The sequence below is a fragment of the Euprymna scolopes genome, chromosome 9, assembly GCF_053919585.1.
Source record: "Euprymna scolopes isolate OS-2025 chromosome 9, ASM5391958v1, whole genome shotgun sequence".
NCBI lineage: Eukaryota > Metazoa > Mollusca > Cephalopoda > Sepiida > Sepiolidae > Euprymna > Euprymna scolopes.
In genome coordinates this window covers 128886608-128914374 of record NC_136490.1, presented here as the reverse complement: position 1 = coordinate 128914374, position 27767 = coordinate 128886608, and the positions used below count along the sequence as shown (strand labels likewise).

Genomic DNA, 27767 nt, shown 5'->3' with positions numbered 1-27767 from the left:
AGTGGTAAAAGGTGTAGAGCGGCGGCGCACGGGCCGTGCGCCACTGCGCCACGGCGCAATCCAGTCGCACACTATCTGAGGGTGGGAAATTATTCTCAACTAGCATTAAGTTAAAATGCTCTTCCGTATTAATAACTAGGTTCGTTCACAAGCATCGCAAACAAAAATAAACAAATAAATGATATTATATATATTGAAAAGTCAAAAATGTAATTTTGAATGTTATTCAATATGAACGTATGACAATATAATAAATAGATCATTAACAATAATTTAAACATGTATATCGAAGTTTTGCGCAGGATTCCGATGTGCTGCTGCCCAAAAGGCCAGCTAGCTGTAATCCCGGCACCAAAAGAAAGAAATAGTTCGGAGACGGAAAGAGCTGGGTTCTTTTTTTTTTTTTTTTTAATTCTTCTTTAAAAAAACAATATATGTTTAAATAAAAGATGTGGATGGGGTGGGGGCACAAGTGCTTTTTTTTTAAAACTTAATACTTTAATTAAGCCGTTATAAACAGAAATAAATTCAAGGCGAAGGAGAACGGACTTTTGGGGGGAGGGGGGTAATATACCATAGTTAGTTGAAAAGTTAGTGAAACTTTAAAAAAAAAAACGAATCCAACTTTAGAGAAGAGGAGAACGTTTGTGTGAAGAATAAAACCGGCGATTGCTATCATCATCATCATCAAACAGGAAGTGAGTAAGAGAGCAAGAGGTGCCCACATATCACGAGGAGGGTTAGATAAGAGGAAAAAAAACGCAGAGGTTTGGGCATCGGCGTAGGGTGAGTAGTAGCAGTGCGAACATTTGAAGAGGGCGACGATGAAGTAGAAGGAATCCGCATGGGGGGGGGATGGAGGGTAAGCAAACGCAATCTGGTTATTTTTACTCAAATTGGTTATTTTTACTGCGGTGCCCTTTCTAAAATTAAATGAATATAAACCAGGCAAGTGTGTCATCGGTTAAAACTGGCGAGGAGGGAGGGGGGGGCAGAGAAGGAGTTGGAAAAAAGAGAAACACAGATGCGATGCGCATTCAGGAAAAGAGAGAGAGAGAGAGAGAGAAAGAAAGAACACCGTTGTTGTCGGACAGAATATCACATGTTGCCGTTTCAGCTGGTGCGCGTTTTTATTTTATTATTTTTATTTTCCGCATTTCGCGTCTTCGCAAATGACTAATCCAAAACCACTGCTTGGATTCAATAAACTTAGAAACTAACAAGAACGCCATTTTTGTTTTTAACATTCTCAGTTTCGCAAATGTTCCGCCTTTAAAAAGAAAAAAAAAATGAAAAAAAACTACACGGTTGGTAGTGAATAAAAAATATCAAAGTTGTTTGTTTTTAATTTAAATTAGTAATTTTCTATGATATAAGGTTACCTAGTATTTACAGCGAAATGTATTTCGGCGGGATTTCATTGCTCCTAAACAAACTGTTTATTTAACTTAAATCATGTTTCAGTAAAAAAAATAAAATAACATTAAACATTAAAAACATTTAAGATTAGCTACTCATGTCGAAAACAGTAATATATACAAAATTACGAAAATTCATCGAGTAGAAAGTCACTTATGGTTAAAGTAACTTTTACAGAAAATTGGGTAAAATTATATTTTTCTTAGATGTTAGACGATGAAGAGTTTGAACACAGGAGACATAACTCGGAATGCAAATTTTAGATTAAATTTTAATGGCTGTCAACATTTTAGCCGTACTCTCTTCTTTTCTTTTTTTTTACTAAAAGCACAATAGCAGTAGTTCTAATCGATGAATTTTCGTAATTTTTGGATATATAACTATTTTCGACATTACAATTAAGTGTGTGGTATTGTTTTTGCTTAAAAACGACATATTAAAAAAAAATCCTGTCGAGTCTACTTTTGTTATAACAAGCACTGAAATAAATCTTTCAAGGTTTAGTAATTTCTTAAATTTTCAAATTTTCCCATCTTTTTAAAAGACTTCGTAAAGTTACTATTTTGAAATTTAAAACTTAGCAGAGTCAATTTTTACGTAGTAAGTGGAGCTCTTGGATCTATACGTTTGGTCTAGTAAATACCACGTGATTCTGTACGTTCTGTTTTAAATGGTGACGTCATTTATTTCTGTCGGGCTGAGGTATAGTTTTGAGTAGTTCTAGGAGGGCCACACATTAACTTCTCGCGCTCCGAGAAGATATTTATTTATTACTAATCGCTAGGAACCGGCAACGCGCGCCACAGATTTACGCCCCCCCCCTATGTTACTGTAATTTAATTTAACATTATCATCCTTACTTTTTTTTTTTTTAAAGATTTAAAAGAACAAAGCTTCAAATAAATTGCTAATATAAAAAAAAAGAAAATCGCATATGAAAATAATGAACATGCAAGACTAAAATCGTGTTTACATTATCGACGCTTTGAAGCAACGTTCAACGATAATTTTGAAACTCATGTTTAAAAAATCTAGCAAAAATCAACTAATGGTAAGATTTTCATTATATTTTCGATACTTATTCATTTTTTAAATAAATTACATATTTAAATTACATATTAAAAGTAGGTTTCGTTTAATATATGAGGGGGGAAATATATTTTAGGTGTTCTATCCCCACCCTATATTTCATGTTACGAAAACTAAACAAAATAAATTTAGGCCCATAAAAATTTAAGCATTTTTTTTTAAAAGTTGAATAGTTTAAATAATAAAAAAAACGGTTATATATATATATATATATATATATATATATATATATATATATATATATAAACACCCATTATTTATTTCACTTACCTTAAAGTTGTAAATAAAATTGGATATAAAATCAATATTATTATGTTAAAAAAAATCAAGGCTTTTTCTCGATAATATAATTATTTGAATTACAAAAAAAAAAAAAAACAGAATTAAAAAAATGAAATGATATTAAATTCCAATATTCCACGATATAAAGTTTAAACATAGAATTGTTCAATATTAAAATATATATATATATTCATATAGAATATATGACTAGTAGCAATATTAAAATCGAAAATCCAGCATCAGCCCCCCCCCCCAAAAAAAAAAATCGTTTTGATTTGATTGTTTGAATTAAAAAAGTAACAACTTTATTTTGGTGCCTTAAAAAAAATGTCCGGGGGTGGGGGCTCTAATTAACAGTCCCGTTATTTACATAATTTTCCTTTAAATTAATCTAATACGATTAAGTCTCGTCTGTGGAAGTTCGTTAAAAAAATATTTTGTACTTCTACAGTTTATCGCCGAGAATGGAGACGCCATTATTTTTCGAGCACTTGTCATTAGAATGAGAAGGAGAAATCAGTGTTTTAAACTATGACCAAAGTAGGAAATAAATAAGAAAAAAAATTAAACTAGATATTTAATTATTTCCGGAAAGAACTATGAAAAAGAAGTAAATGAAGAACGTGAAAGAGAACATAATTGAAATTGAACGTAATTGTTTAATTGAAAATGTTTCCATTTAATTAATGAAAACGGGAAAACTTTTCATGAAACGTATATATTTTTTTATTATTAAAAACAGAAAATGAAAATGACATATTCATAATTATTTAAACTGGGTATAAAAATATATCAAAATATAATTGTAAAGACATTTATTGAAAAGTCTGCGTAAGAAAATATAATTTTAATAAAACAATTTTGAATTTTGTTTTTCTTTTGTCATTTATTTCCCCTTCCGGTCATAATTTAAAATACTGATTTCTCCTTCTGATTTTCATAACAGGTGCCCGAAAAAATGGCGTCTCCATTTTCGGCGATAAACTGCAGAAGTACCAAATATTTGTTTTACAAAAGGTACGTCTTATATTAAATTTCTGCATAAAAAACGTATAAATTCCACCCCCCTTTTTTATTACAATTACATTGATATCATTAACACGAACAAGTTTTTCGTAATATACGAGAAATTACTTTTTTTTTTTTTTTTTAACTTATGCACTTATTTTATCGTGCTAAAATAATAACGTCAGTATTTAGGAAATCATGGAGAGGGAGTTTTGTAACTAGTTTGTACTTTTCACCTAACAATTTGATAAAAAGAAAATATCGTAAAACTCGAATTTGAAAATACGATTTTAACATTGGTTTTGTAACGTTTCGTAACATAAGCACCATTTTTATTATTATCATCGATTTATTTAATGCAAAATAAAAAATTATACTGTTCAAATGTTAATATTTTTTTTATTTAATATACAAATATTTCTAATATTATTAATCATTAAACTCTATAAGAACACAAATACGAACTTGGAACAGACTTCCTGAATAAGGACTTGAGGTACTCATGCAGAGAGTGATCCGTGCTAAAATAATAACGTTATTATTTAAAAAGTCTTTCTTAACATGGGGAGGGTGTTTTGTGTCTATTCTGTACTTTAACCTTACAATTGAAAAAAAAAAAAACATAATAAAACTTTAATTAAACGTGGAAATACGATTTAAAAAATAGCGCGGATCACTCTCTGCATTAGCGCCGGTTTTTTCTTTATAGCGGGAATTCTGAACAAGCACAGAAACTTGTTTATTTTCACTAAAACTTTAGATATCACTTTTCTACAAAATAACAAGCATTCCAGTAATTATAGGAGCAAACAGACCCGTGAAAAATCATTTTAAAAACTACATGGTAAATATACCTGGTGAACCAAGTGCAAGAGAGATTCAAACAATAACACTTAAAAAAATCTTTAAAAGATTTCTCGGTTGGAATGTATGAGATGGCGGGTGAATTTCTGGCATCCGGTAAGATGAACTTAAACATGAGCTTGAACAAAATAAACAAATTAAAAACAAAAACTGAATATTCGAACATTCAGAATCGTATTTATTTTAGTTACGGAGAATGACTATGTCAAAAATTCTTTTCAGAGAAATCAGGACAAAAGAGTCTTCAAAATCAGAAAACTGCCAGCAGGAGCGGAAGTGTTAGCTTTAGGAAGATACAATTTTAAAACGAGTTTGCAAATAGTTCGTATAAAGCAAAGAATCTTAACGCAGCAACAGGAAAATTGCGTTAGCCATTATTTGACATTGAACCCTTTAGTTTTATGTTACAAAATGCAGACGGAATAAATTTGGTGAATCTTTGGTTTTGTAGCGAAATTCGACAATCGAAAAAATGAGTTTTCATGAAAAAAAAAAACTGTTTTTTTTTTATCATTTTCAACAATAATGTTATCTACCTATTTGTCTTGTCGTGATTAGTTAAATATTTCTGCAATATTACATAAAATACGTATTTCCAAGATTCAACGCGCCATGTTTGTTTTATCACATGTGACACAAACACAGGGGAAATAACTTTAAATTGACCCAACGTTTTGACAGTTTTCGAAAATTTAATTACTTCCCCCTGCTAATAATATGCGCGCTCTGTTCAGTATTATACACGCTAAAATTGCTAATTTCTTCGAAAACTATTTTCTTTAATAATTAATGTTCTACCTGATCGTTTTTCGTAATTTTGGGATAATTTCATTCCTACGATATGATAATTTAGTAGATACAACTGGTTTTGGTAGTACTGCTTGGGCGTTGAGTTTCATGGTGACCAGTAGAAAAAATTAACGCGTAAATGTTTATTTTAACTACAACAGAAAACACCGACCAATAAACTTTGTTTTTTAATGGTTTTCGGGGTGGCTGACAACGAATCTGATATTCAAACCCGTCGCAAATTTACCATTTGCATGATATTAACCTCTGGACCCGCGCACTATTTTGTGCCAACTCACTCCCATCGTTTATGCTATTCTTATATGATGCGTTCGCGCATGGACGCGCGTAGTAAGGTGACTTGTCACATCGTGGAAGAATATTTTAGCAGACATTTAAAATAACAAGAAAGTTTTCAAAAACAAAATGTCCCCCCCCCTGCCCCAATGTAAATAGAATTTTTGTGAAAAATTAAACAGCTCTTCTGCTCGGTGTATGTCGGCGCGTTACTTACGGAAAAATGGTAAATTAAACTGCAGAAGAACCTGTGAAATGTTGTACAAGTTAATTTAAAAACGAAAAATAAAAATGCTTTCGTAGACCGCTCGTGAAAACTTAATTTTTTAGATCAATTAAAAAAGCATCAAAAACTACGTAACACAGAAAAATGAACCACATTTTGTTTTTGAAAACTTTCCTGTTATTTTAAATGTCTGCTAAAAAATTCTTCCGCGATGTGACAAGTCACCTTACTACGCGCGTCTATGCGCGAACGCATCCTGTAAGAATAGCACAAACGATGGCGGTGAGTTGGCTCAAAATAGTGCGAGGGTTCACGGGTTAATACGATGCAAACGGTAAATCTGCGACGGGTTTGAATATCAGATCTGTTGTCAGCGACCCCGAAAACCTAAAAAAAAAAAAAAAAAAAAAAAAAAAATTTATTGGATGGTGTTCTGTTGTAGTTAAAGTAAACATTAACCCATTAATTTTTTCTGCTGGTCGCCATGAAACTCAACGCCCAAGGAGTACCCTGGTTTTAATTGAAATTAATATTTCAATTTTAGAATTTTGCTACAATAACAAAACAAAAAGACCCTGCACCCTTCCCCTCCCCAATTTCTTATAGGGCCTTGTGCCTAATTTTGTTTTTTGTGATTGTCACATGTTTTTTGTGAAATTTATTTTTTATGAAAATATGTACTTTTGCCGAGAATAAAATATATAAATAAGATCAAAACAGAACCAACCATTTTTTTTTATCTTAGAAAGAAAAGTGATCTCCGGTCTTGAGTAAAAAAACCGACTCGGACATCGCAACGAACGCCGCAACGGCGCAATACGGTTATCTTGCATTTTTCTGCTTTAAAACAGCTGCTAATGAAACATTATCTGAACAAAATTAGTTCTAGTTTTTATAAATTGGTTCAATTAATGTTTATATTATTACAGTATTATTTCGTTATTAAAGTAATTGAACTAAACTGTCATAAAACTAGGATTAATTTGGTTAAAATAATGTTATTTTCATGGCAGCCATCCTGGAGCTTAAAAGCTCAACAATCGCAACCGGGAAAACTAAAGAGCACAAAACCCAACAAATAAGTGCAAATCTAAAAATACTTTCTGAACATTTTAAAATATTAAACTGACAAAGTGGCTGTACATTTCTAGTTAACTTTGTGTGAAAGATTGATTCCAAGGAAGGTTACCACACTTGAGCTAAATCCTGTCTTTATAGGTCTAAAAATCATCCGAATTATTTAAGAGTGAAACGACGTGAACGCTGAAATTGAAATTCGTTGGCGGAAAATCGTTATAAGCTGTTCGGAAGAATGGCCTAAGGCAGATTACTCTTGTTCATGATTTTTTTAATTAAAGGACAGGCAACCATTTTAAGTGGAAACAGTACAAAAACAAAGGAAAACATCTTTGATATTTTCTTATAAAGTGGTTGCCTGTCTTTTTACTAGAAAATTATGAACAGTATCGTCTCTGACTTGTCTATAAAAAAAAAAGGGTTTGTATTACTGTACACATAGATTCGAAAAAGTTGTCAAAAAACAAATATATAACAAATGTTATCAAAGGCAAGATAAATTACTTTTCTACCAAACTGGATATAATTTTCGTGTTTTTATTCAATTTAACATGTTTGTTCAGCTAAAAAAGCATACAGTGTTTACCGATGTATTGGAAAATTCAAAATGGCGGCCGACTCTCTATTTTACACGGTAAGTTCGGGAAAAGGTGTTATAAATAATAAATTAGACAAAATACTATTAAAAAACCACCGAATATATGTCAAGTTATTTCACGGTAACATATATTGAGAAAATTTCTAACAGTATTTTGTCTAGTTTATTATTTATTACACCTTTTTCCGAACTTACCGTGTTAAAGAGAGAGTCGGCCGCCATTTTAAATTTTCCAATACATCGGTAAACACTGTATGCTTTTCGAGCTGAATAAACATGTTAAATTGAATAAAAACACGAAAAATTATATCCAGTTTGGTAGAAAAGTAATTTATCTTGCCTTTGATAACATTTATTTGTTATATATTTGTTTTTTGAAAACTTTTTCGAATCTATGTGTACAGTAATACAAACCCTAAAAAAAACTATGACTATAATTTTCCGGTCTAGTTTTTATTCAGACTTTTCCCGTGTACGATGTTGTTATTATGATCATTTTTTATTACTATTATTATTGTTATTCTCAAATTCCGCGTGATTGTGTGTGTGTGTGTGTGTGTGTATGTGTGTGTGTGTGTGTGTGTGTGTGTGTGTGTGCGCGCGCGCGTTTTTACTTCCGGTTTCTGCTGACCGTTATGCTTTACGATGAATGCCCTAGAAAAGGTTTCTTGCGGTTAATGTTTACTAATTTTACAATATTTTGTTTGAAAACAAGCCAACTTTGCTTATTTTGAAAGCTAGTAAAATTAATCAGAAGAGACTTTTCCAGGGCATTTATCGTGAATCAGAACGGTAAGAATCAGAAACCGGAAGTGTTAAAAAAAAAGTTGTTTTTGGAGCTATGCTGAAACTCAATTTGTAAAATTTGTAAACCAATTCTGATGACTAAAATAGGAATTAATCTACAAATCAATTTCCTTTGATGACGATTATGAATATTTGATTTTAGAAAAAAAAAATGTCGAACTTGATACAAACGAAAATATTCCAACAAAATGAAGCTGATTAAAACTTTACTTTAAAAAATGTTTTAGACCGTTGGTATGTCGCCTCCTCCAGCCCGACCGCTGTATAACCACTTGGGTAACAAAAACAGTGAAGTCTGTGTCTTTTAAAAAGGAGGGGGCTGCACAACTCAATTAAAAGAGAAATGAAAAAAGACGAAAAAAAGGTGCCAGCAAAGAAGGCAAACATCAGTCAGACTTCCGTTTCTACTCAAACAAGGAAAATGGTTTTGTTATCATCATCATCAGCAGCAGCATCGCTTTCAGACATTCTTCAGTTTCTTTTACACTGAATTATTTTTAGCTCCAAGGATGAAGCAGTGGGTGGAGATGAAAAGCTATTTATGGATGATGCAGAAAAAAAAAATAAAAAATAAAAACATGTACCATAGAGTAAAGTTGTTAAAGTATATATGTAACGTTATTGTTGTTGTTGTCGTAAATATTCCAACAAAAAGACCTTCAGAAACTGATTACTTTACTAATGGTTTACCAAAACTTTTCTATCAAGTATTAACTGTCCAAAATATCCCCTTTTTGTATAAGCTATAAAAATACTGGCACACTGGTTATTGTTAGAAGTTAAGCAACGTTGAGCCTGGTCATTAGCAGATGAGTAACCATTTGAGAATATCAGGCATATGTACGTAAGAAGACACCTACCCACAAAGAACTGCAAAAACCTAACGTCGTCATCTCCTCTGACCAGGATATAGTTGCGACTGGGGATCATTTGTGAATTTTATATTCCTATGAAACTTCCTCCTTTGAAGGAAACCAGTTCAAACCCGCCTCGGGTGAATGCCGTTTAGGTCAGTACTTTCTTCTCTCGCAACATTGTTTAGTTAGCATTTATTCTGGATTTCCAGATTAATCAACTATCAGATCGCTTTCTTAGAAGTTTGCATCTTTTTCGGCACCCTTCCACCATTCCTTCTAGAGTTCATACTAACTGTTGATTTTGTTTTTGTGTGTATCCATACAGTCTTGACAAATTTCACTTAACTATCGAGGATATGGGAGCTTATTTATCTTCCTCTCATGGCTGGAAGATGTGACACAAGGGTCGGAAAGTGGGATTGAAGAGCCAGCGCCATAAAGGAAAAGCACATTGGTCTGAAAAAAAAAAAATGCTTGAGCAACTTCGTCGATATTCTCAGGTTGGAGCGCCTCAGGTGACTAACAATAGACTAACCCCTTCTCAACGGGAAAAAGATGGACTTCCTAAAACTTCCTTTGTTATTAAAAGATGGCTTCTTCTAATGAAATCCGTTTATTTTATTCTATACATTGCTTTCATTAGTAGTTTAACAACAAAAAAAGGAAATTCCCACTTAAATTACATAACTAGCACACCGCCCGGTGTTGCCCGGTCGTAAAATACTCTTAAATATGATATTTTTAATTCATGCAGATTTTGTATTTATTATTATAGATTCAATAGCCTATTGATTATTATATTGTACCCAATGCATATGGTAGTGATTTCAAAAGTAAAAATAAAATAAATATGACTTGGGTACCATCAGCTAAAATCGAAACCAAAATATGTACTTCTTCAGCCTTATTTGTTACTATCTAAGCTAAAGCCATATTCATGTGAAAACTAAAACAAAATAATGTTGTTAAAGATATAAATATATATTTGCGCATGCATAGAAATAATGCCTTTAGTCAACTTACATCTGCCAAGTTCCAATTTTTCTTCAATGTTAATCCTTTAACAGCTATTCTTACAAGCTAAAAGTCAAATCGAATGTGTTCCACAGAATCCAAGTCCCCTATATATTAAGTTTCAAGTCTGTAGACCAAAAATTAACAAAATAGTTTGGTAGAGACCATTCCTATATATATATATATATATACCATTCCTATATATATATATATATATATATATATATATATAGGAATGGTCTCTACCAAACTATTTTGTTAATTTTGTTAAAATCTCTCTCTCTCTCTCTCTCTATATATATATATATATATATATATATATATATATATAGATATAGAGAGAGAGAGATTGAGAGAGAGAGAGAGAGAGACCCTCTCCCATGCAGGTATCTTTACATAGGGTATGTATTGTCTCTTAGGACTAAACAGAAGTTACATAATGAATGGCCTTGTATTGGATAGTGATTACATCAGCTAATGTTAATTTTAACATGAGTTGAATTAAGTGCATATCGAAGTGACACAAAGTTTGAAAAATAAACGAGTTTCTAAGAAAGATAAACAGTAAGAAATGTCATGTAAGGTTAAATGAAGCTAAAGTAGATTAAAACAAAAAGACGTGAGACAGCATGACGTCACAGATATCGAGGTGTACAAAGAAACAGTCTGATTATGGAAGTTGTGCAGGACAAATCGCTAATAACGCTGTAATAACTAAAAGGAAAACTTTGATAGCTCTCAAGCTCTAAGATGAGTACTAAATTATCAGGCAAACTTTTAAGCATGAATCCGTTATAAGTGGGTCATGCATTGTGGAAAGACCCACTCTCTTCAACAGGTAAATGATGATTATTCAAGAGCAAAAATGTTTGCTACATGGCAGTTTCACCCAATTACGAACCTTATATTGTAGGTTTTACTTCTTTTAGAATAGTTATTTTGATTCCGACCTAGAATGCCATTGGAAGGGTCGATTTTACTTCCCTCTCCCCAAACAAAAAACTAGCTTTTATCTAATATTGCCCTTGTGGGAAGCAAGTAAATAGGAACTAATTGCTCTATCAAAGCTAGAGAGTCAACGCTAATATTTCACCTATATCTGGAGGGAGGGTATTAATCCATACCATTTTTAAGGATATGAGTGAAAAATGATGAAATAGCCCAGCATGCCGAGCCCGCAGTCTGCAATGGTAACCACTCCATCACGACCACCACCACCATCACTTCAGATGATAAAATACAGCCCTTGATTCCACCTGTTTTTGCAAGCAGAATCTCAAAGATTAAGACTGCAACATGGCAGACGGAAATGGTGGGGAGCAAATCTTTCTTCGTTCCATTTTGATTTATAAATTTGCAACCAGCATTCTCTACATAGTTGAAATTCTTTTCTATCATAACGGTTACCCTCCCTCTCTTCTCCTGCATTTGTTTTGGAAATTCCAAATATACAAAGTAAACCCTATGGATTTGAATAATCCGAATGTGACCAATTTGTTGAATGGCAAGAAAAAGAAAAGAAAAAAAAAGTGTCTCCTAATGGTTGCAGAAAAATGATTTCTACTTATTTTGGTGCAACTTAATTAAGAAAACACCAATCTCTCTCTTTCTTATTATATACATGCCTGCTTTAGAAAATATGGGGAATATCAGAGAGACATAAACAGAGGCTGAGGAGAATCCAGTTACGGGCATAGGAAACCATCTATAAGTTCCCTTTGTTTGGATTTGAAACTGATGATACTGATATCGTTCCGATATTCTGTAATACATGCATAGCTATGTATTACTGAAGATCGGAACGATATCAGTACCATCAGTTTCAAATCCAAACAAAGGGAACTTACATATTCCGACTTACTAAATAGTTTTCCAATGAATGATAAAAAATATATAAGTTAAATAAGTTTTTTCATATAGTTTTGAAGGTTAAAAAACTTCCAAGACATATATATATATATATATATATATATATATATATATAAGTACTGAAATCGCTCTGATCTTCTGTAATAAATACATATATCTACCACGTCAGTTTACAATCCAAAAAAGGGAAATATATATATATATATATATATATATATATATATATATATATATATACACACACACATAATCCGACTTAATAAATAGTTTTCTAATGAATGATAAAAAATATAAAAGTTAAATAAGCTTTTTCATAAGTTTTAAAGGTCAAAAAACTTCCAAGACACATATACATTATATTTATATATATATATATATAAAATTATGTTTATATTTTTAATTTTTTCTTGATAACAATTGAGCACTCAGCTGGGGGTTCTCTTCCACTAACATTATATAAAATAACATTTCTTTATTGCGTAGAGAAAACTCTGATGACCATCCATGATTCCAAAAGAAGGGGAAATAGTTCTTCGGAGGTCAGATGAAATTAATGGTTGGTTCAATTACCTCACAGAGGCTGTTTTCTTTATAATATTAGGTTGGTGCAAAATAATGTTGTTTTTTGGCATGAAGTTGAACATCAAAAACGGCATTATTTTTGCACCAACCTAATAGCAACAATATTTGGCTTTGTTCAATTTATAGAAAGGAGAATCATTCTTGTATAAATAAGGCACAAATGGCTAGGAAGCAAATGGTTAAGAGAATCTGAGCTTTCATTTTTGTTCAATTGGTTTCTTGACTTTTTCAGAAATGCTAAAAGTAATCTTTCCAAATCAAAACTGGACGACTGTTGAGAAACCAGAAAGAAAGCGGCCATAACAATCTGCAGTTGCCTTGAAATACGAGTTTAGGCGGAAGACAAGGTGACCAATTATTTAGCCATGATAATGACCTCTTGAATAAGACAGCATGTAAGGCTGATGAATTGTTGGCAATTAAAACATGTTTATAATAACAAAGATAATAAAAACCCGAGACAAACTGACGCTGATAGCAGAAAGAAATTTCCACAATCTAAATTGGCCGTCCATTTTATTCAAAATTATGGAAATAATAACATTCTTTTGTAAAACAAAATTTCTGAGAGAAATATAGCATTGTTAACCTTTACCCACCATTCTATTATTATTATTATTTTTATTATTATTATTATTATTATTATTATTATTATTTCTACAGAGAAGGATATGAATGTGGTATTTTGGTGGATGTAGAATGATAGTGAATCTAGGTAGGTTAGATTAGTTAGACATAGTTTGTGAACACCGGCCTCCTCCTCCTCCCTCCCTTGCTGTTTTTGACCTTGTGCCCAATTTTATTAATGTACTTGTGCATTAACAAATAAATATCCACTTAGTATTATATTTTTGTGTCTTATTGACGCAACTAACCTCTGTTCTTTATGGTCGTTGTCGCTGTCGTCATCCTCATATTAATAATAATAATAAGACACTTTTGCCTTGGACTATTCATATTCCCAACCTGCAACTCATATTCACAATTCTCCTTAATTTCCAACTAGGATCGTTTTAGTCCCAAACGAAAATGGTCTTACATTTAACAAATACAGATTAGTTATTATTCTGTTGGTTTCTTTTTTGGGATATATTTACCGATTTGTGTTTTTGCCACGGAGGCAAAACTTTTGGGGAAAGTAGATGAAAAACAAAAACAAAAACAAAACAAAAAAAAGCAAAAATGATGCAAGCTTTTTTTGATCTGTGGTTTCAAACATCGGAGCCACAAAATGAGCCCGTTTTATTTTCTTTGTTTTCCAAAGCAAAAAGCCAATTAAGAGCAAAGAAATAGAAACAAAAGTTTTAATATTTTAATGTTTTTTTTTTGTTGATTTGTTTTTTTTTTAATAGCCAATTTGTTTTTCCAATGTGGAAAAAAAAAAAAAAAACTTTCGCTTTTTTGTACATCATCTTCATCCAACCCCAATCATAAAATACCCAGTTTTCTATCGATTAGAGTAAAAAAAAAATTTTTTTAAATGATCCCCCAGCAGAAAAACGGCAAGAAATCAACAGATAGGATTAAGACAAGCAAAAACATAAGCTTTTCATTCATATCAAAATTAAAGAAATCAATTGCATATAAAAAAAAGAAACAAAGTTACAACTTCTGACTTAAAACCAAGAGCCATTTTCTAAAGAAACACTTGATGTACCTCATAAACGTTATTTCTTATTTTGCTTGATGCATACACGAATTTCTAAAAGAGGCTTCGTCGGTCAGTTTATAAAGCTTGAGGTTGAAATAAGATTATCTACAGTAATGGTTAATAGAAACTTTACAGAAATCCTAAAAAGAAGTTGCTGGGCTCAATTTACATGTTAGACATATTTATTGTGAAAATTTTTAAAAGTATAAATATAGTAGTTTTATCCAATAAAATATTTTGAAATAGTATCGAGCAGTACTTTTTTTTTTTTTTTTTTTTTACCCAAATCAGTGGTTCCCAACCTATTTTTAGTCCACGCTCAAGAAATTCCCTTCAAACGCTGTACCCACTAAAATTTATATTTTGTCCAAGGAAAAGTTTTGCTAATTTCGACTAATATTTTATCAAAAGAAAATCGTAACTTTATTCTTTAATATAATTTTCAAGTTAAATTATGTATGTAGCTAAAATACCAATGATAAATTAATATTGTAATGAACCTTAAAACATATTGTCTTGCTTGAAGTAGCACTAATAGCTAAGAAGCAATAAAGAGTACAAGATGGTACAAAGAGTAGTTTTCAAATGCTTAGAAAATTTATCTTTTTTTCTATGTAACTGCTACAAAGTTAGTACATCGCAAAAGAAAACAAAAACACAAAAGAGTATATAGCCAATACCCTATTTATTTATTTATTATTTTTACAAAGGAATCACAGGATCCACTCGAGGATAAGGGTTAAGGAGTGTACAGTAGTCAACGGGACAATATCATAGTAATCATGAATATTGTAAATTTGGTAAATTGGATTACTTAAGGGGGTCAGTTCATCAAGAATTTGTTTACATTGGACTTAAAGACGGCCATATTGTAGTCAGCTGGAAAGCAGGCAAACGGAAGTGCAGTTTTAAGAAAGAAGCTCTGTTCATGGAATCCACGTTTAGGTCTAGGCACAGATAAAGAGTGGAGGAAACTATTGATAGTGTTTTCAACTAGATGAGTGTTTCTCGTGAATGTCTGGCGAGGGGGAGGACCATAGATTGGAGCTCAGACGAGCACTTGCCATGAAAATAATGATAAAGCAGAGAAAGGCTCACAATGTCTCTTCTGTGAGAAAGAGGTTGCAGGGAAGAGAAAACGGCATCCCCCACTAGGCTACGAAGTCTATTTTGAAATATGTCAAGGCAGGATAAGGTTTTTCTAGCAGCTCCTGCTCAGATGTGGTAACAATACTCCATCCGTGAACATACCTGGCTCTTATATAGGTAGAGAATTACATGAGCAGATAAATATTTACTGGATTGATAGAAGGATCCCACCATTTTTCCAGCGACCTTGGCAACGGTTTTGATGTATGTGTTCCATTTCAGATCAGGAGTATTTTTATCTAAAAGTTTTTGCATCCCCTGAAATATTGTCTCATAACACCAAGGAGTGTGAGCACCCCAGGTTGGGAACCCCTGTCCTAAGTTAATATCAACTGTAGTAGATCTGTCAAACTGAAGATTTAAATAACATTTACATTGTTAAACTATGCAGATTAAAGAGTACGAGTCTTAGGAATACTTGTTGTTTTTTTTTTAATTTTCTTTATCAATACTCTTTGTTGAAAAATTTCTGAAATAAACCAATCTACTTCTAAATGAGATGTGAATAGGTTTCATTAACTGAACAGAATATGAAAAGAAACCGAACACTTTTTTGTTTGTTTTTAATTCGTTATATACAAGAAATTCTTTTAAAAACGTGAAACTATTAGCCAGTTAAGGAAGGTTCAGAATAGATGAACAGAAAAAAATAAGATGGGTGGATGAGGAGAGAACTGTCTCATGATGGCAGCTGCAGTGGTGGTGGTGGTGGTGGTGGTTGTAAAGATATGAGCAGAATTTCAAAAGCAAGGCTTATATTTGGTCATTGTATAAACAAACCTTTCAGTAACAATAATCATCTATACTAATAGATCTATGAAAAGGTCCTTGGTCAAATTTAAACTCTGGTAACAAATTCAAAAACGGAATAATACCATCTAGGTGCACTCTAAAAGAAGAGAAGATGAAGAAGAAGCAACTTGTAACAAAAAAAAAAAACGAAAAAAAAAAAAACATACTCACGCTGAATGTCCGACGAGCTGTGCACTAAAAAAAGATAATATGACTACTTACAAATCTTTCCATTTTGAGGGGCCAGAATATGAAATATCTATTCCAACTCATGGAAGAGACAGACAGACAGACAAGAAGAAAGAAGAAAAAAGAAAGGGGAGAAAACAGAAAGTAACTAAAAAAATACATCTATATTTGCACTTTGCAAAAATGAATCAGTTGGTCAGAAAAAAAATGGTTTGAATTCTTAGGCATTTTTAATTTATTAAAAGTCATATAAAAGAAATTAACATAAATAAATAAGAAAAAAAAAACATATACATAGAGAAAAGAAACCTCACAACAAATGCCAAACAAATACTCAAGAGAAATATTTGCACAAAAAACTTAAATGTAAAAAAAAACAATTGGCTTCTTCGATATTCTAATTTTCACTTCCCCAAGCAAAGGTAAACTATGAATATCCAAGCATCATAGATGTCAGCCTCTTTGCACAAATAAAGAGAAGACAAAGATGCCTGCCATGACATGACGAAAATGTTTGGGATAAAACGAAGCCAGCAATATAATAAACATTATAACAAAAAACATTGAAATTAAATAATTCAAAGATTGAAATTTTCTACATTAACAGTAAAAGTTTGGCTCAGTATTCAACATGAATCTTTCAAATGGGACAGCATTTTCAGAACTAAAGCTGTTACAACAGACCTACCCAAAACTAATTTACCAACTAGAAAGAAAAAAAAAAATATATATATATATATATATATATATATATATATATTAAATGAAAAACAAAATAGATTGCAATCAAAATGGATCAATTACAATTTGGGGATTTTATTTTCAATTTAATTCCATTCTGTATTTTTCTGATTTTTTCAAGTTAGGATATGTCCTATGTAGTCCTGTTTATAGCTAAATTATGTTGAAACACCAATTCTTGATAGATTGTCGGATTTAAGTATTACTGAGTTTGAGCAATACTTAGATGTCCAATCATAAGTAAAGCATTCTATGTACATGATTGGATGGGTACCAGTCTTTCTGAGTGTATAATAGGAGAGAAACTAGCTTTCGATCATGGGGATGATTCAGGATATCTTGTTTGTTTAACCAGATATCCTGGATTATCCATTCTATGCACCTTTAGATCCTTAGAAAGGACTCTAACACAGGAGTGATTCAGTGATGGTTAACCATTAACAAGGGCACACACACATTATTAGGCTGATAAAGTTCAAATGTTGCTCTCAGCCGACCTGCCTGATTATAAAACTAAAGAGACTTGTGCTTTTGTTAGTTAATCCTTTCAAACAAATAACAACCGAAACTTTAGAACTCGGCTAGGGATTTTTATCCTCGGGCCCCCAAAATCAACAGAGATTAGACCATTCCTGCAATGATCCGGTCCCTGTTGATTTTGTGGTGGTAGTTAAGTTCTGCACAGTTCTAGGAGGTCCACTCTCCCAGGCCTTGCCTTCTCTCTTTGAGAAGGGGTTAGTTTATTGCTGATCGCCTGAGGCGCACTCACCGGGTAATGCCGACGGGGCACTGCTCCATCCCACTTTCCAACCATGGTGTTTTAAGTTCTTGCAGTGGAAGAGAACTAAATATCAACAACAGAGACTTTAGAATTCTGCCAATAACTTTTTATCTTAATTATTCAGAACAGATAAGGACATGGTGATACAAAAACTCTTATTTTGTAAGGTGGGAGGAGGGGGCCGATGGTTTATACCATTTGGTAATTTATTTTAAAATCAATTTTTTTCTACTTATCTTCTTAGCATTTAATTTGAAAATGAATTTTCTATAAAAATCAATCTGACCTGAATGAGATTCGAAAAATAAGCTTCAGCAAATCTTGAAAAAAAAAAAAAAAAAAAAAACAATATTGACCACAAAAATCTTCAAAATACAAACAAAAAAAAAAAACACAAGGAGTGCATTACAAAAAAAAAAAAAAACCTGGGTGACATGGACAACGCTAATAAGGAAAAAGTTATTTACCATTTTCAAACATCAGTATATGTTAACCTGAACACTGATTGATATTTTGGAAGCAGAACTTTAACTTTTCTCATACAAACAAATAAAAAAAAATGCCAGACAATGAGAACAGTTTCAAAACGAATGTAGGCAAAAGATAATAATTCTGATATCAAGGAATTTTCTTGAAGGAAATTAATTTTTCAGAATCTGAAATGATGAATGCTTCCTGTTACCGTTTTCTATATTTCATCTGAAGTGGAATATTATGAATGAAAATATTGGGACAAAGGTTACAACGGAGGAAAAGTAAGAGAGTAATCTTGAATCTTTCAGCTTTATGGTTGCCATTTTAACAACATTATATTAACCAAAGTAATACTTATTTTAGAACAATTTATAATAATATATACTATGATAATTGTTATATTATTAATTTATTAATTGAATCAAATTGTTATGGTCCTGAATATGACCTTGAACTATATCCGATGGTGAGGCTCCAGCTTGTGGGCTTTGGGGAGTGTGGAGCCACCTTTTAATTGCCACTGCTCCCAGGTTCACTCTGACCTGGAGTGGTAGTACCTGTTAGGGTCCCAGCTATGGGTTAAATAGAAACCGACTTGAAAAAAAGAAATATATTCTATTAAAATATTTTTCTTCAAAATCACTGGAATCGGCATTAAATAACCTGAAAAGAGTTGATATGCCATAAAACAAAAACAACCAACCAATCAAATTGTTATAAAACTACATCTAATTTTAGTTCAAATAATGCTGTTTTAATAGCAGCTATCTTAAAGCTGGAAAGTTCAAGTTATCTAGAGTTGATTTTCTAACAATTTTATATTGATTGAATAGCATTTACCATTAATTTGTTGTCTGAAATATTCAACAAGTGAACTTTGTTGTTCTTTATTTATAGTTCGCTATATCTTTTATACTAACTTTTTCTCATATATGTATATATAGAAAACTACAGTTATATAGGTCTGCTTGCCTTTCAACTATTTTACGCTATTAGAATTGAAATGTAAAATTTTATATGAATAATCCCTTGACTGTCTTGAAAAAGGAAAGTTAGCAAGCAACCCCCCCAATCACACACACACACATATATATATATATATATATATATATATATATATATATATATATATATATATATATATATTAGAAGAGTTGGGTGGAGGTAGGTTCAACTGCTTGATCTCTTAAAAAGAGGTTTAAAATGTGTTCTTATATGTATAAATAGTGTATTTCACCATCTGAACAGAGGCTATTTTGGAATATTTTTGAATGACATGAGATTTGAAATGGTCCAAATGGTCACGAAACAATTGTAATGAGTATGAAAATACACAATGGTGATGCTCTTATTTTTTATTTTATGATCTTGATTATATATCAGTAGTAGACATTCTAAATCCAAATATATATTTATATTTTTTCTTTCATAATATTTTATTTTGTCTTACATGTTAAGTGTTTTATTGAATGGCAGACAAACTCATCAGACAGTTTATATATATGCTCTGAAAGTGTAAAAGAGTTCTTATTGAGCTTTATTAATCTAATTGGAAAATTTTTATATTTTATAATTGAAAGTATATATATATATATATATATATATATATATATATATATTAAAAATAACCGCTTGTCACCATCTTTTTTTTTTTCAATCTTTTCTTTTACCTTTTTAGTAATTTATTTTTGCAAGTTTTCTTGGATTTTCGTCTTCCTTACTTTGGATTTACTTAATTGTTTTTGTTTCGCCTGTTTGATACAGTTTGTAATAATCTTATTGTATAGTACCAAGAAATGAATATGTCAGATTTACTGACACTTTTACACATCGTATTCAGGTGTGCTTATCATTGAACGATCCTGAAATAAAGACTGTTGGCTATTCATGACTGAAACTTGGTGGACAAGTCATATATACTGAAGTTTATTCATACGAAATACAGTTGGATTGCAGTAGGGATTTTGAATGTTATTAATGACTCTGTGAGTGGCATTTTTGTATGGTCACTTTAGAAAATCATGTTTGCTTGGAAATCACCAACACAAATTAATTTTTAAAAATCCGGAATGATTTACTACCAACTTTATTTTTCGAATAAAATCAGAAGAAATAAAGAAAATTTGGTTTGTGGTTTCAGAAACGAAAAGAAATGAAGACAGATCAGAGATTTCAGATTTTTTCAGGTCAAATTTCAAACTTAAGCGTAACAGACTAACGAAAATGCTATTTTAAATTTTAGTGTGACAAATGAAAAAGATATTTCAAATTTAAACATGACAGACCAACGAAAATGTTATTTCAAACTTAAGCATGACAGACTAATTGAACAACAGACAGAGCCTTGGATGCATCGAGAAATTCTTTAAAAATTGGTGAAAATAAAATTTGTGGAAGATAAATTTCTTGTGATACTGCAAGACTGATAAGAAGAGATCCTGTGTTTTCCAGTTTTGAATGAGTCACATTCAAAATTGACTTTTAGCAAAATTTTCACAAAACCAATAATTATTGAGCTGATTTGACCTGAAGCAGAATTTATGACCCCCTGTTGTTGTTTGCTAAAATTATATATAAAAAAAATACATTCCTGTTTTAAGCATTACAATTAGTAAAAGTGTGAAATAAATGTTAGCAGTAATTCCAATTCGTAGATTCGCCTTCTTATTCATTGAGAAAGTTCTTGATTTTTTGCTGTATAACATTTTCCTAGCATAGAAGTAAATATTAAATATTTTACTTTTAGCTGGACATACACACACACATACATAAACACAGGTGTTTGCCCGTTATATAATAGATGGTCTGCTAAAAGCCACTTGAGGATGAAGGCTAGATTTTTATTTGGCTGAAGGAACAATGCTATGAAAGAGTTTAGAACTAAGGAGAAATCAGTGGCTGCAGTTCATACTGAACATGTTTGGTAATATTATGTATATGAAATTAAATAAAAAATTGAAAGTTTTCTTGTAAAACTCTTAGAGACTATCTTGGTGTTCCAGGGAAGCCCCGGTTAAGAGATATTGGTCTGAAATCATTGCCCAACTCCCAGTGCAACAAGTTAAACCCTATCCATCAAAGAAGTTGATGCCGATGAACGTTTTAGAAGAACAAAAAGTCATGAAATAATCTTTTTAGCTCATTAAGTCCCAGGGTATTTATTATCATTATTATTTTTTTTAACTCATGCACTTTTGTTACCCTGTTGCAATAATAACGTTTTTATTTAGAAAACCATTCTTAACATAGGGAGGAGAGTGTTTTATAACTATTCTTTACTTTCACTTAACAATTTAATAAAAATAGATATTGTAAAACTCGAACTTAACTTGAAAATACTATTTAAGAAAATAGTGCGGCAAGAAAAGTGCATAAGCACCACTTTTTTTTTTTTTACTATTGAGTTGAAACTTTGTGTAATGACAAAAATTGGTTAGAATACATAAACTGAAAGGAAAAGTTATTTATTTAGAAAGTGAAATATTGATTCTCTTGTAAATAGGACACTGGGTACATCTGGTTTATTTAAATAAAAACAAACAGGCTATGCATTCAAGATAAAAATGTATGTTTACGAACAAAGCAGTTCACACAAAGAGTTACATTGCAACTTTGGCAATAAGTTAGCGGCTTGCTATTGCAAAATTCGTTTGTATAAGTTCATACATCTTCGAACAAATAGAATTTTAGAAAATTTTGCAAGAATTTTTAAGGCGGGTCAAACAACTCTCTGAAGGAATTTGAGGAATACAGATAAATTTTATCCTTTCTTCAGAGTAATTATACAGTAAGCGGTACTATTATATATTATCTTATAGATTTTAAGAAGAAAATATTTGATGTCTTATTTAAAATACAGTAGGACTTCATGGGTTAACTGAGAAAAGTCAAATCGAGAGCCTGAAACACATTCGAGAACGGGGATACCAAAGTGTAGCCTCCACACACAACACTTCCATTTTAGACAAACATCTCCGTAACAAACGACAACTATTTACTCTATCAAAGGCTAATTGTGCACACCTATGTATGTGCACAGGTGAGAACGCGTGGACACAAGTCTTTTTCTTCACACCATCCCATCCAAGCAAAGCTTTCTTCCGGCATGAAAAATGTTGTAATATAAGATTAAAGTTTTTTTTTATTCTCCATATAAACCAACAAACGATTTAATTAAAACAGTAAAATTTTGCCAAAATTGAAGCATAAATATAATTTCCACCAGCTATCCCGACCCGGCATTGTCTGGTAGTGTATTTAATTGTAATCTATTTTGCTTTTCTTCTTTTAAAATTATGCTGTTTCTTTTTTCTTTTCCTTTTTTTTTTTTTTTTTCAAAACTATTTTTGTTCCACTGGCAAGTAACCCTCTATAAACAAATCAAGATTAATGTTGATGACAGCTATTTGAAATATATTGTATTGCTTTTATACTATACTAGCTGTCCCTACTCAGCATTACCCGGTATTGTATTTCTTTGCAATTTGTTTTGCTATTAAAACTGTAATTTTTCCCCAAAATATTATTTTCTTATACTAAACAAAGTTACATTGTATTGATGAATATATGGTTATATCCCTTATTTTCAATATGGTGTCTATATGAAAATAGTTCTGACCCAGTCAAAGTATTTTCTGGATGGACATTTTATTCTTCTTAACGTACTACAACAATCCACAATAAAAACTGACAAATCAAAATCAAATATTAATTTTGTAGGAAGAAAGCTATCGATGACAAAAAAATTAAGAAAGAGACTAACTTTACTTTATATGTTTAATAAATATGTAAAGCCGTGTTCTTAGCTGAAGTTTTGTTTATCTTTATTGTTGGTGTCTCAACTTCACTTCCGGTATCTTTTATATCTTTCGTTTATTAAATGGAAGGACAGAGTAGTTAAAATAAAATGCCCCATCCGTATGTTAAGAATGCCTTTTCTAAATAAAGACGTTATTATTTAGAACAGCCATTTTTAACATGATGGGGGAGGGGAGTTTTAATTTAACTATTTTGTACGTTTACCTGACAATTTAATAAAGGATACTGTAAAAATTCAATTAAAATCGAACTAATTACCGAAAAAGAAGTGAACACACTAATGGGGAATATAACCGACGTTTCATTATGCTTTAATCAAGTTGGAGAATTCAAAAGTTGCAAGTGTTGACGCATCAGCAGAGCAAATCTTTATAAACTAATTATAAAATTAACCGGGCACTCTATATAAGCTGCGATCCTCTTAAGGAGCAAGACAGACACAAACACTGTTCCAACAAAAGTCTTGTATGAGCTTGTTGAAAGAAAACAAACATCCGGCAAAAGATTGGCTGCTGTTGAATGAAAATGAGAACCTGTGAAAAGGCTGTCAGGTTGAGTCAAGATCATTGTTGATGATCAACCAATAATCCTTGATCTATTGCTATCATTCCAAACCATGCTAAATCGTCAGGTTGATAGAAAACAAAAAAATAATAATAATAAATCCTAACAAACGAATATATTTTGTTTGTTTGTTGTACAACATTCAGCTTGAACTGGCTTCCTCCAAAGGATGAAGTATAAAGCGCATATTAGATCCATAGGCTATCCTTAGTGGCCTGGGAAATGAGTATATATTAAAGCAGACAGCTTTTCTGAAGACTGCAACACGGTCATCTTCAAATTTGATGGAAATAAACACTTCTTACAAACTGTCCTCAGAAGTAATTAAATGTTATTCATTCTATTAATTTAAATCCTCTCATGATATTCATCATCATTTAACTGACAATCTATCCACCTCAGTATCTTCATGCAGTGCTTATTCAGATTGGCACTTATGGCTATAAACAAAAATAAAGAAACCCCATTATCGTATGCCTACTTTTCACAGAATGAAGACGTCATATTCCAAAGATCATAAAAATTGATCAAATACTTTTTCTTTTTTATTTAAGAAAATCAAATTTTATGCTATTTAATGATAACTTATTGTCTCAGTCATTTATTTCTGGAGTGGTTAATAAAGGGAGGTAATTAGTGATTAATTTGACCTGTTGTCTTTCCGACATTATTAAAAGGCAAATAGAAGAGTGGAGTAGTCCACCCTTGTTGGTCGTTTGCCCTTGTCCAACTTTGCTTTCATTCTACTATGGCTGCTAATTGTTTTCCCCCTCATCAAGACGGAGTAAAATTTAATTTACTTGAATAAAAAAAATTTTTTGAAATTACTTGATCAAATTACATGATTTTTGGAATATTTCATCTTTGTTTCGTGACTGGTATATACATCATACATACTTTTCTGTATTTTCTTTACTTTTAATTGGCGTTATGAGTGGCAATGTTAATAAACACCTTTTATCCTTAGTTCCAATAAGTTATGACTTATATGTGAATAAAAAAATAACAAATTTAATTATTTACTGTTTTAATCGATGGTCGCTTAACGATCTGAACAAATCCTGCTGCTTTTGGACATCTGTTAGCATTGGGTTCCGTACCATTTAAAAATGGTTTGGCATCTTTTACAGAAATCAGGAAATGAATAACTGGTTCTTTTAATCATTTTGTTGGATATCCATCAAGAAGATTTCATAAAATCAAAATGGAGAAAAGCTTCCAAATCTTATTCCTTTAATAGTAAGGAATATTTCTGGAATTTTATTCCAGAGAATTTGTATCAAAATTCATCTGGAAAAATGGACAAGAATTTTCATCTTTTCATAGAATTAGTTAATAACCAATTCCACTAAATCGCCGTGAAATGAGTCAAGCTTCACCTCAATAGTTTCCACCCTTAAAAGGCAACGCATTTATATATTGAAAGTATTTTTACACTTCTGTAGACAATGCCTTATAGTTAGCCTGTCGAAGTTATCTTCTAGCACAGACAAAAGGCATCCTGTGCAACCGTTGAGAATATGACCATTGGTATGCCATGATATTAACCCTAGCATCGCCTCACCTTACCAACCCCAGTGTCCACCACCCAACCGCCCTCAGCCAAAGATCTACCTGCTTACCCCAACTTGTTCAAAATAATCGTGTATCTAAAGAGAAGCATTACCCTAGCTGCTTTGGACTGCAGAATCAACCAGACGAGCGTAAACTCGAGATAAGTCTAAGGATTTTGGTAAACATTAAACAGTAGGAAGAGAAAGCAGAGAAGGAAACAGCAATGGAAGATAGCAGTTACGTCATGATGGGGAAGAGGTAAAAAGAAGAAGGCTTCTTTTTTTAAAGAATCAAGGTTTTGTTCTAGTAAATAAATCAGAAGTTTGTGGCTAAAATACTAATTCCATTCAATTTCCATTTCCAAGTAGAGAAAAAGAATAGAAGGTCCGATGACCAGTGACAGAATAACACCCACACTTTCCCCAAAGGGGAAAAAAAAACAAAGAATGTAAAATTGGTAGACCAGTTATAGAATATCGACTCTGTTGGTTTCATTTACAGCTGTTCTGGCCACGTGATGCTCTTTTAAAACATTTCTAAGCTCAGCTGAGATCATACAAGTTCTCCACGTCAGCCAGAAATTGATTTGACTCCAAAGTCAACAGAGTATTGCCTATTTTTGAAATGGCCTTTTCCTTGTTGACTAAGAAACGGCTGATTTCCTTTGCAGTCATAGGAGATCCAACCTCCCAGGCCTTTCAACTTTTGGATGGAGTAAGTTTATTGCTAACAGTCTTGAAGCACCCTCTACTAGGGAATGCTCTAGGGGTTGCCTAGGCAATTTTTAACAACCCAGAGTTCTCCTCCTTCAGGGGTACTGGATTTACTCTTCAGCACATTCTAACCAACTTCCTGCGGTGGGAAGGCAGTAAATGACACCCAAACCAAGTTCTGTAGCCTCTCTAAAGAATAAAATCTACCATAGGATGCAAGCAAAAAGAAAAGCACACATACTTTGCCTCTTAAACACATTTATAATTTTTAACATTCTTCTCTAACTCCATTTTTGATAAGCTCCTAAGATTAACTTTCATTCTAAACCATAAGTGGAAAACATGCATCAAATCTGTTGCTATGGTCAATGGAAAAATGGTTTGCATCATTCTACTGCTCCATAAAGTATCTACATACCAACACAATCCTCTACGTATATAAATGCCAGATATGTGCCAAGATGGAGTACTCTTGCTACATCTGGGGGAATGGCTAATCCGAGCACTCCCTCCTCCCTTAGTACAAAATCAACTTTGAAATCTAATGGAGGATGGCCTCTTCTCTTCAGCCTTTTTCTCACAAAAAAACTTTTCTATTCTTTTTCTACTTTAGTTTTATCATATTTGGTCAGTACCAGATGGGTGACCAATTTGAGACTACCAGGTGTCGTATGTAGAAGGATATCGGCACTTCTCTCTGCAAGAGTTGCAAAATCTTAACATCGTCACCTCCCCTGATGGGGGATATACATACGATCGACGGCTGCTTGTGAATTTCATACTCCTATGAAACTTCCTCCTTTGGAGGAAACCAGTTAAACATGCCTAGCATTAGTACCACAATTTCATTTTCATTTTTTCATTTTCTATCTTTATTTTCATGGTAGGTGCTCGACTGAGCTCGTTTGTTTCTCCCCGTAAGACATTCACAAAATCTTGTCCAGCTACAACCACTGAAGAAAAAAAATCTTCCTTCTCTGCGTACGTGGAACTAAATTAAACTTCTATGAGCAGCGTTTCTTTCCAAGAACTGCTTGTCTGTGGAATACCACAACGACTTCAACATGGTCATTTTCAAGTCTAATGTAAACAAATTCTTGTTAAGCCGTCTTCTTAACTAGTAAAATCTGACCCATTTACAATTATCCTCTACAATCCTTAGTATTTGTCACACGATCTAACAAACGCATTAACCCTTATCCTCGAGTGACCTTTGTGCCTTAAGCGGTGACTCATTAGTAAAAAAATGCATACGTCTAAGGGATCCCTTACCTTTCCAACACATACAAGCATTTTCACTTTTACTAAAATCATGGGTTTGTTTTACATGTATAATTTCTGGTGTTCTTAATTATGTATTTGTACTCAAAGAGTGAAAAAAATCAGTGCCTAGATTCAAGGAATCGAAAAAAAAAAAAAAAAAAGTGATAAAATGAGTTATCTTTGTTAGTGTTTTCAGAATTCCCAGTTTCTTTCTGATGGCATTAAAAAAACGTCTGCTGTTTTGTAGCGAAAGATGAGAGGAGAGGAAGCATGGTTTGGAAGAAGGAGACAAAAAGCCAA

At 32.1% G+C, this 27767-nt stretch overlaps 1 protein-coding gene across 10 annotated transcripts in view; it reads right to left on the bottom strand.

Annotated features, from left to right (window-relative positions):
• LOC145284828 (myocyte-specific enhancer factor 2C-like) overlaps positions 1 to 27767 on the bottom strand; it is a 347716-nt gene that overhangs the window by 56598 nt on the left and 263351 nt on the right. For 7 of the 10 annotated variants that reach the window (XM_080133798.1, XM_080133802.1, XM_080133799.1 and 4 more), the window contains one exon: positions 16542 to 16565. The exons of the other annotated variants lie outside the window; for them this stretch is intronic. In XM_080133798.1, the coding sequence (XP_079989924.1) occupies positions 16542 to 16565 (24 nt within the window). The remainder of the gene's footprint in view (positions 1 to 16541; positions 16566 to 27767) is intronic. 10 annotated transcript variants of the gene reach the window in all.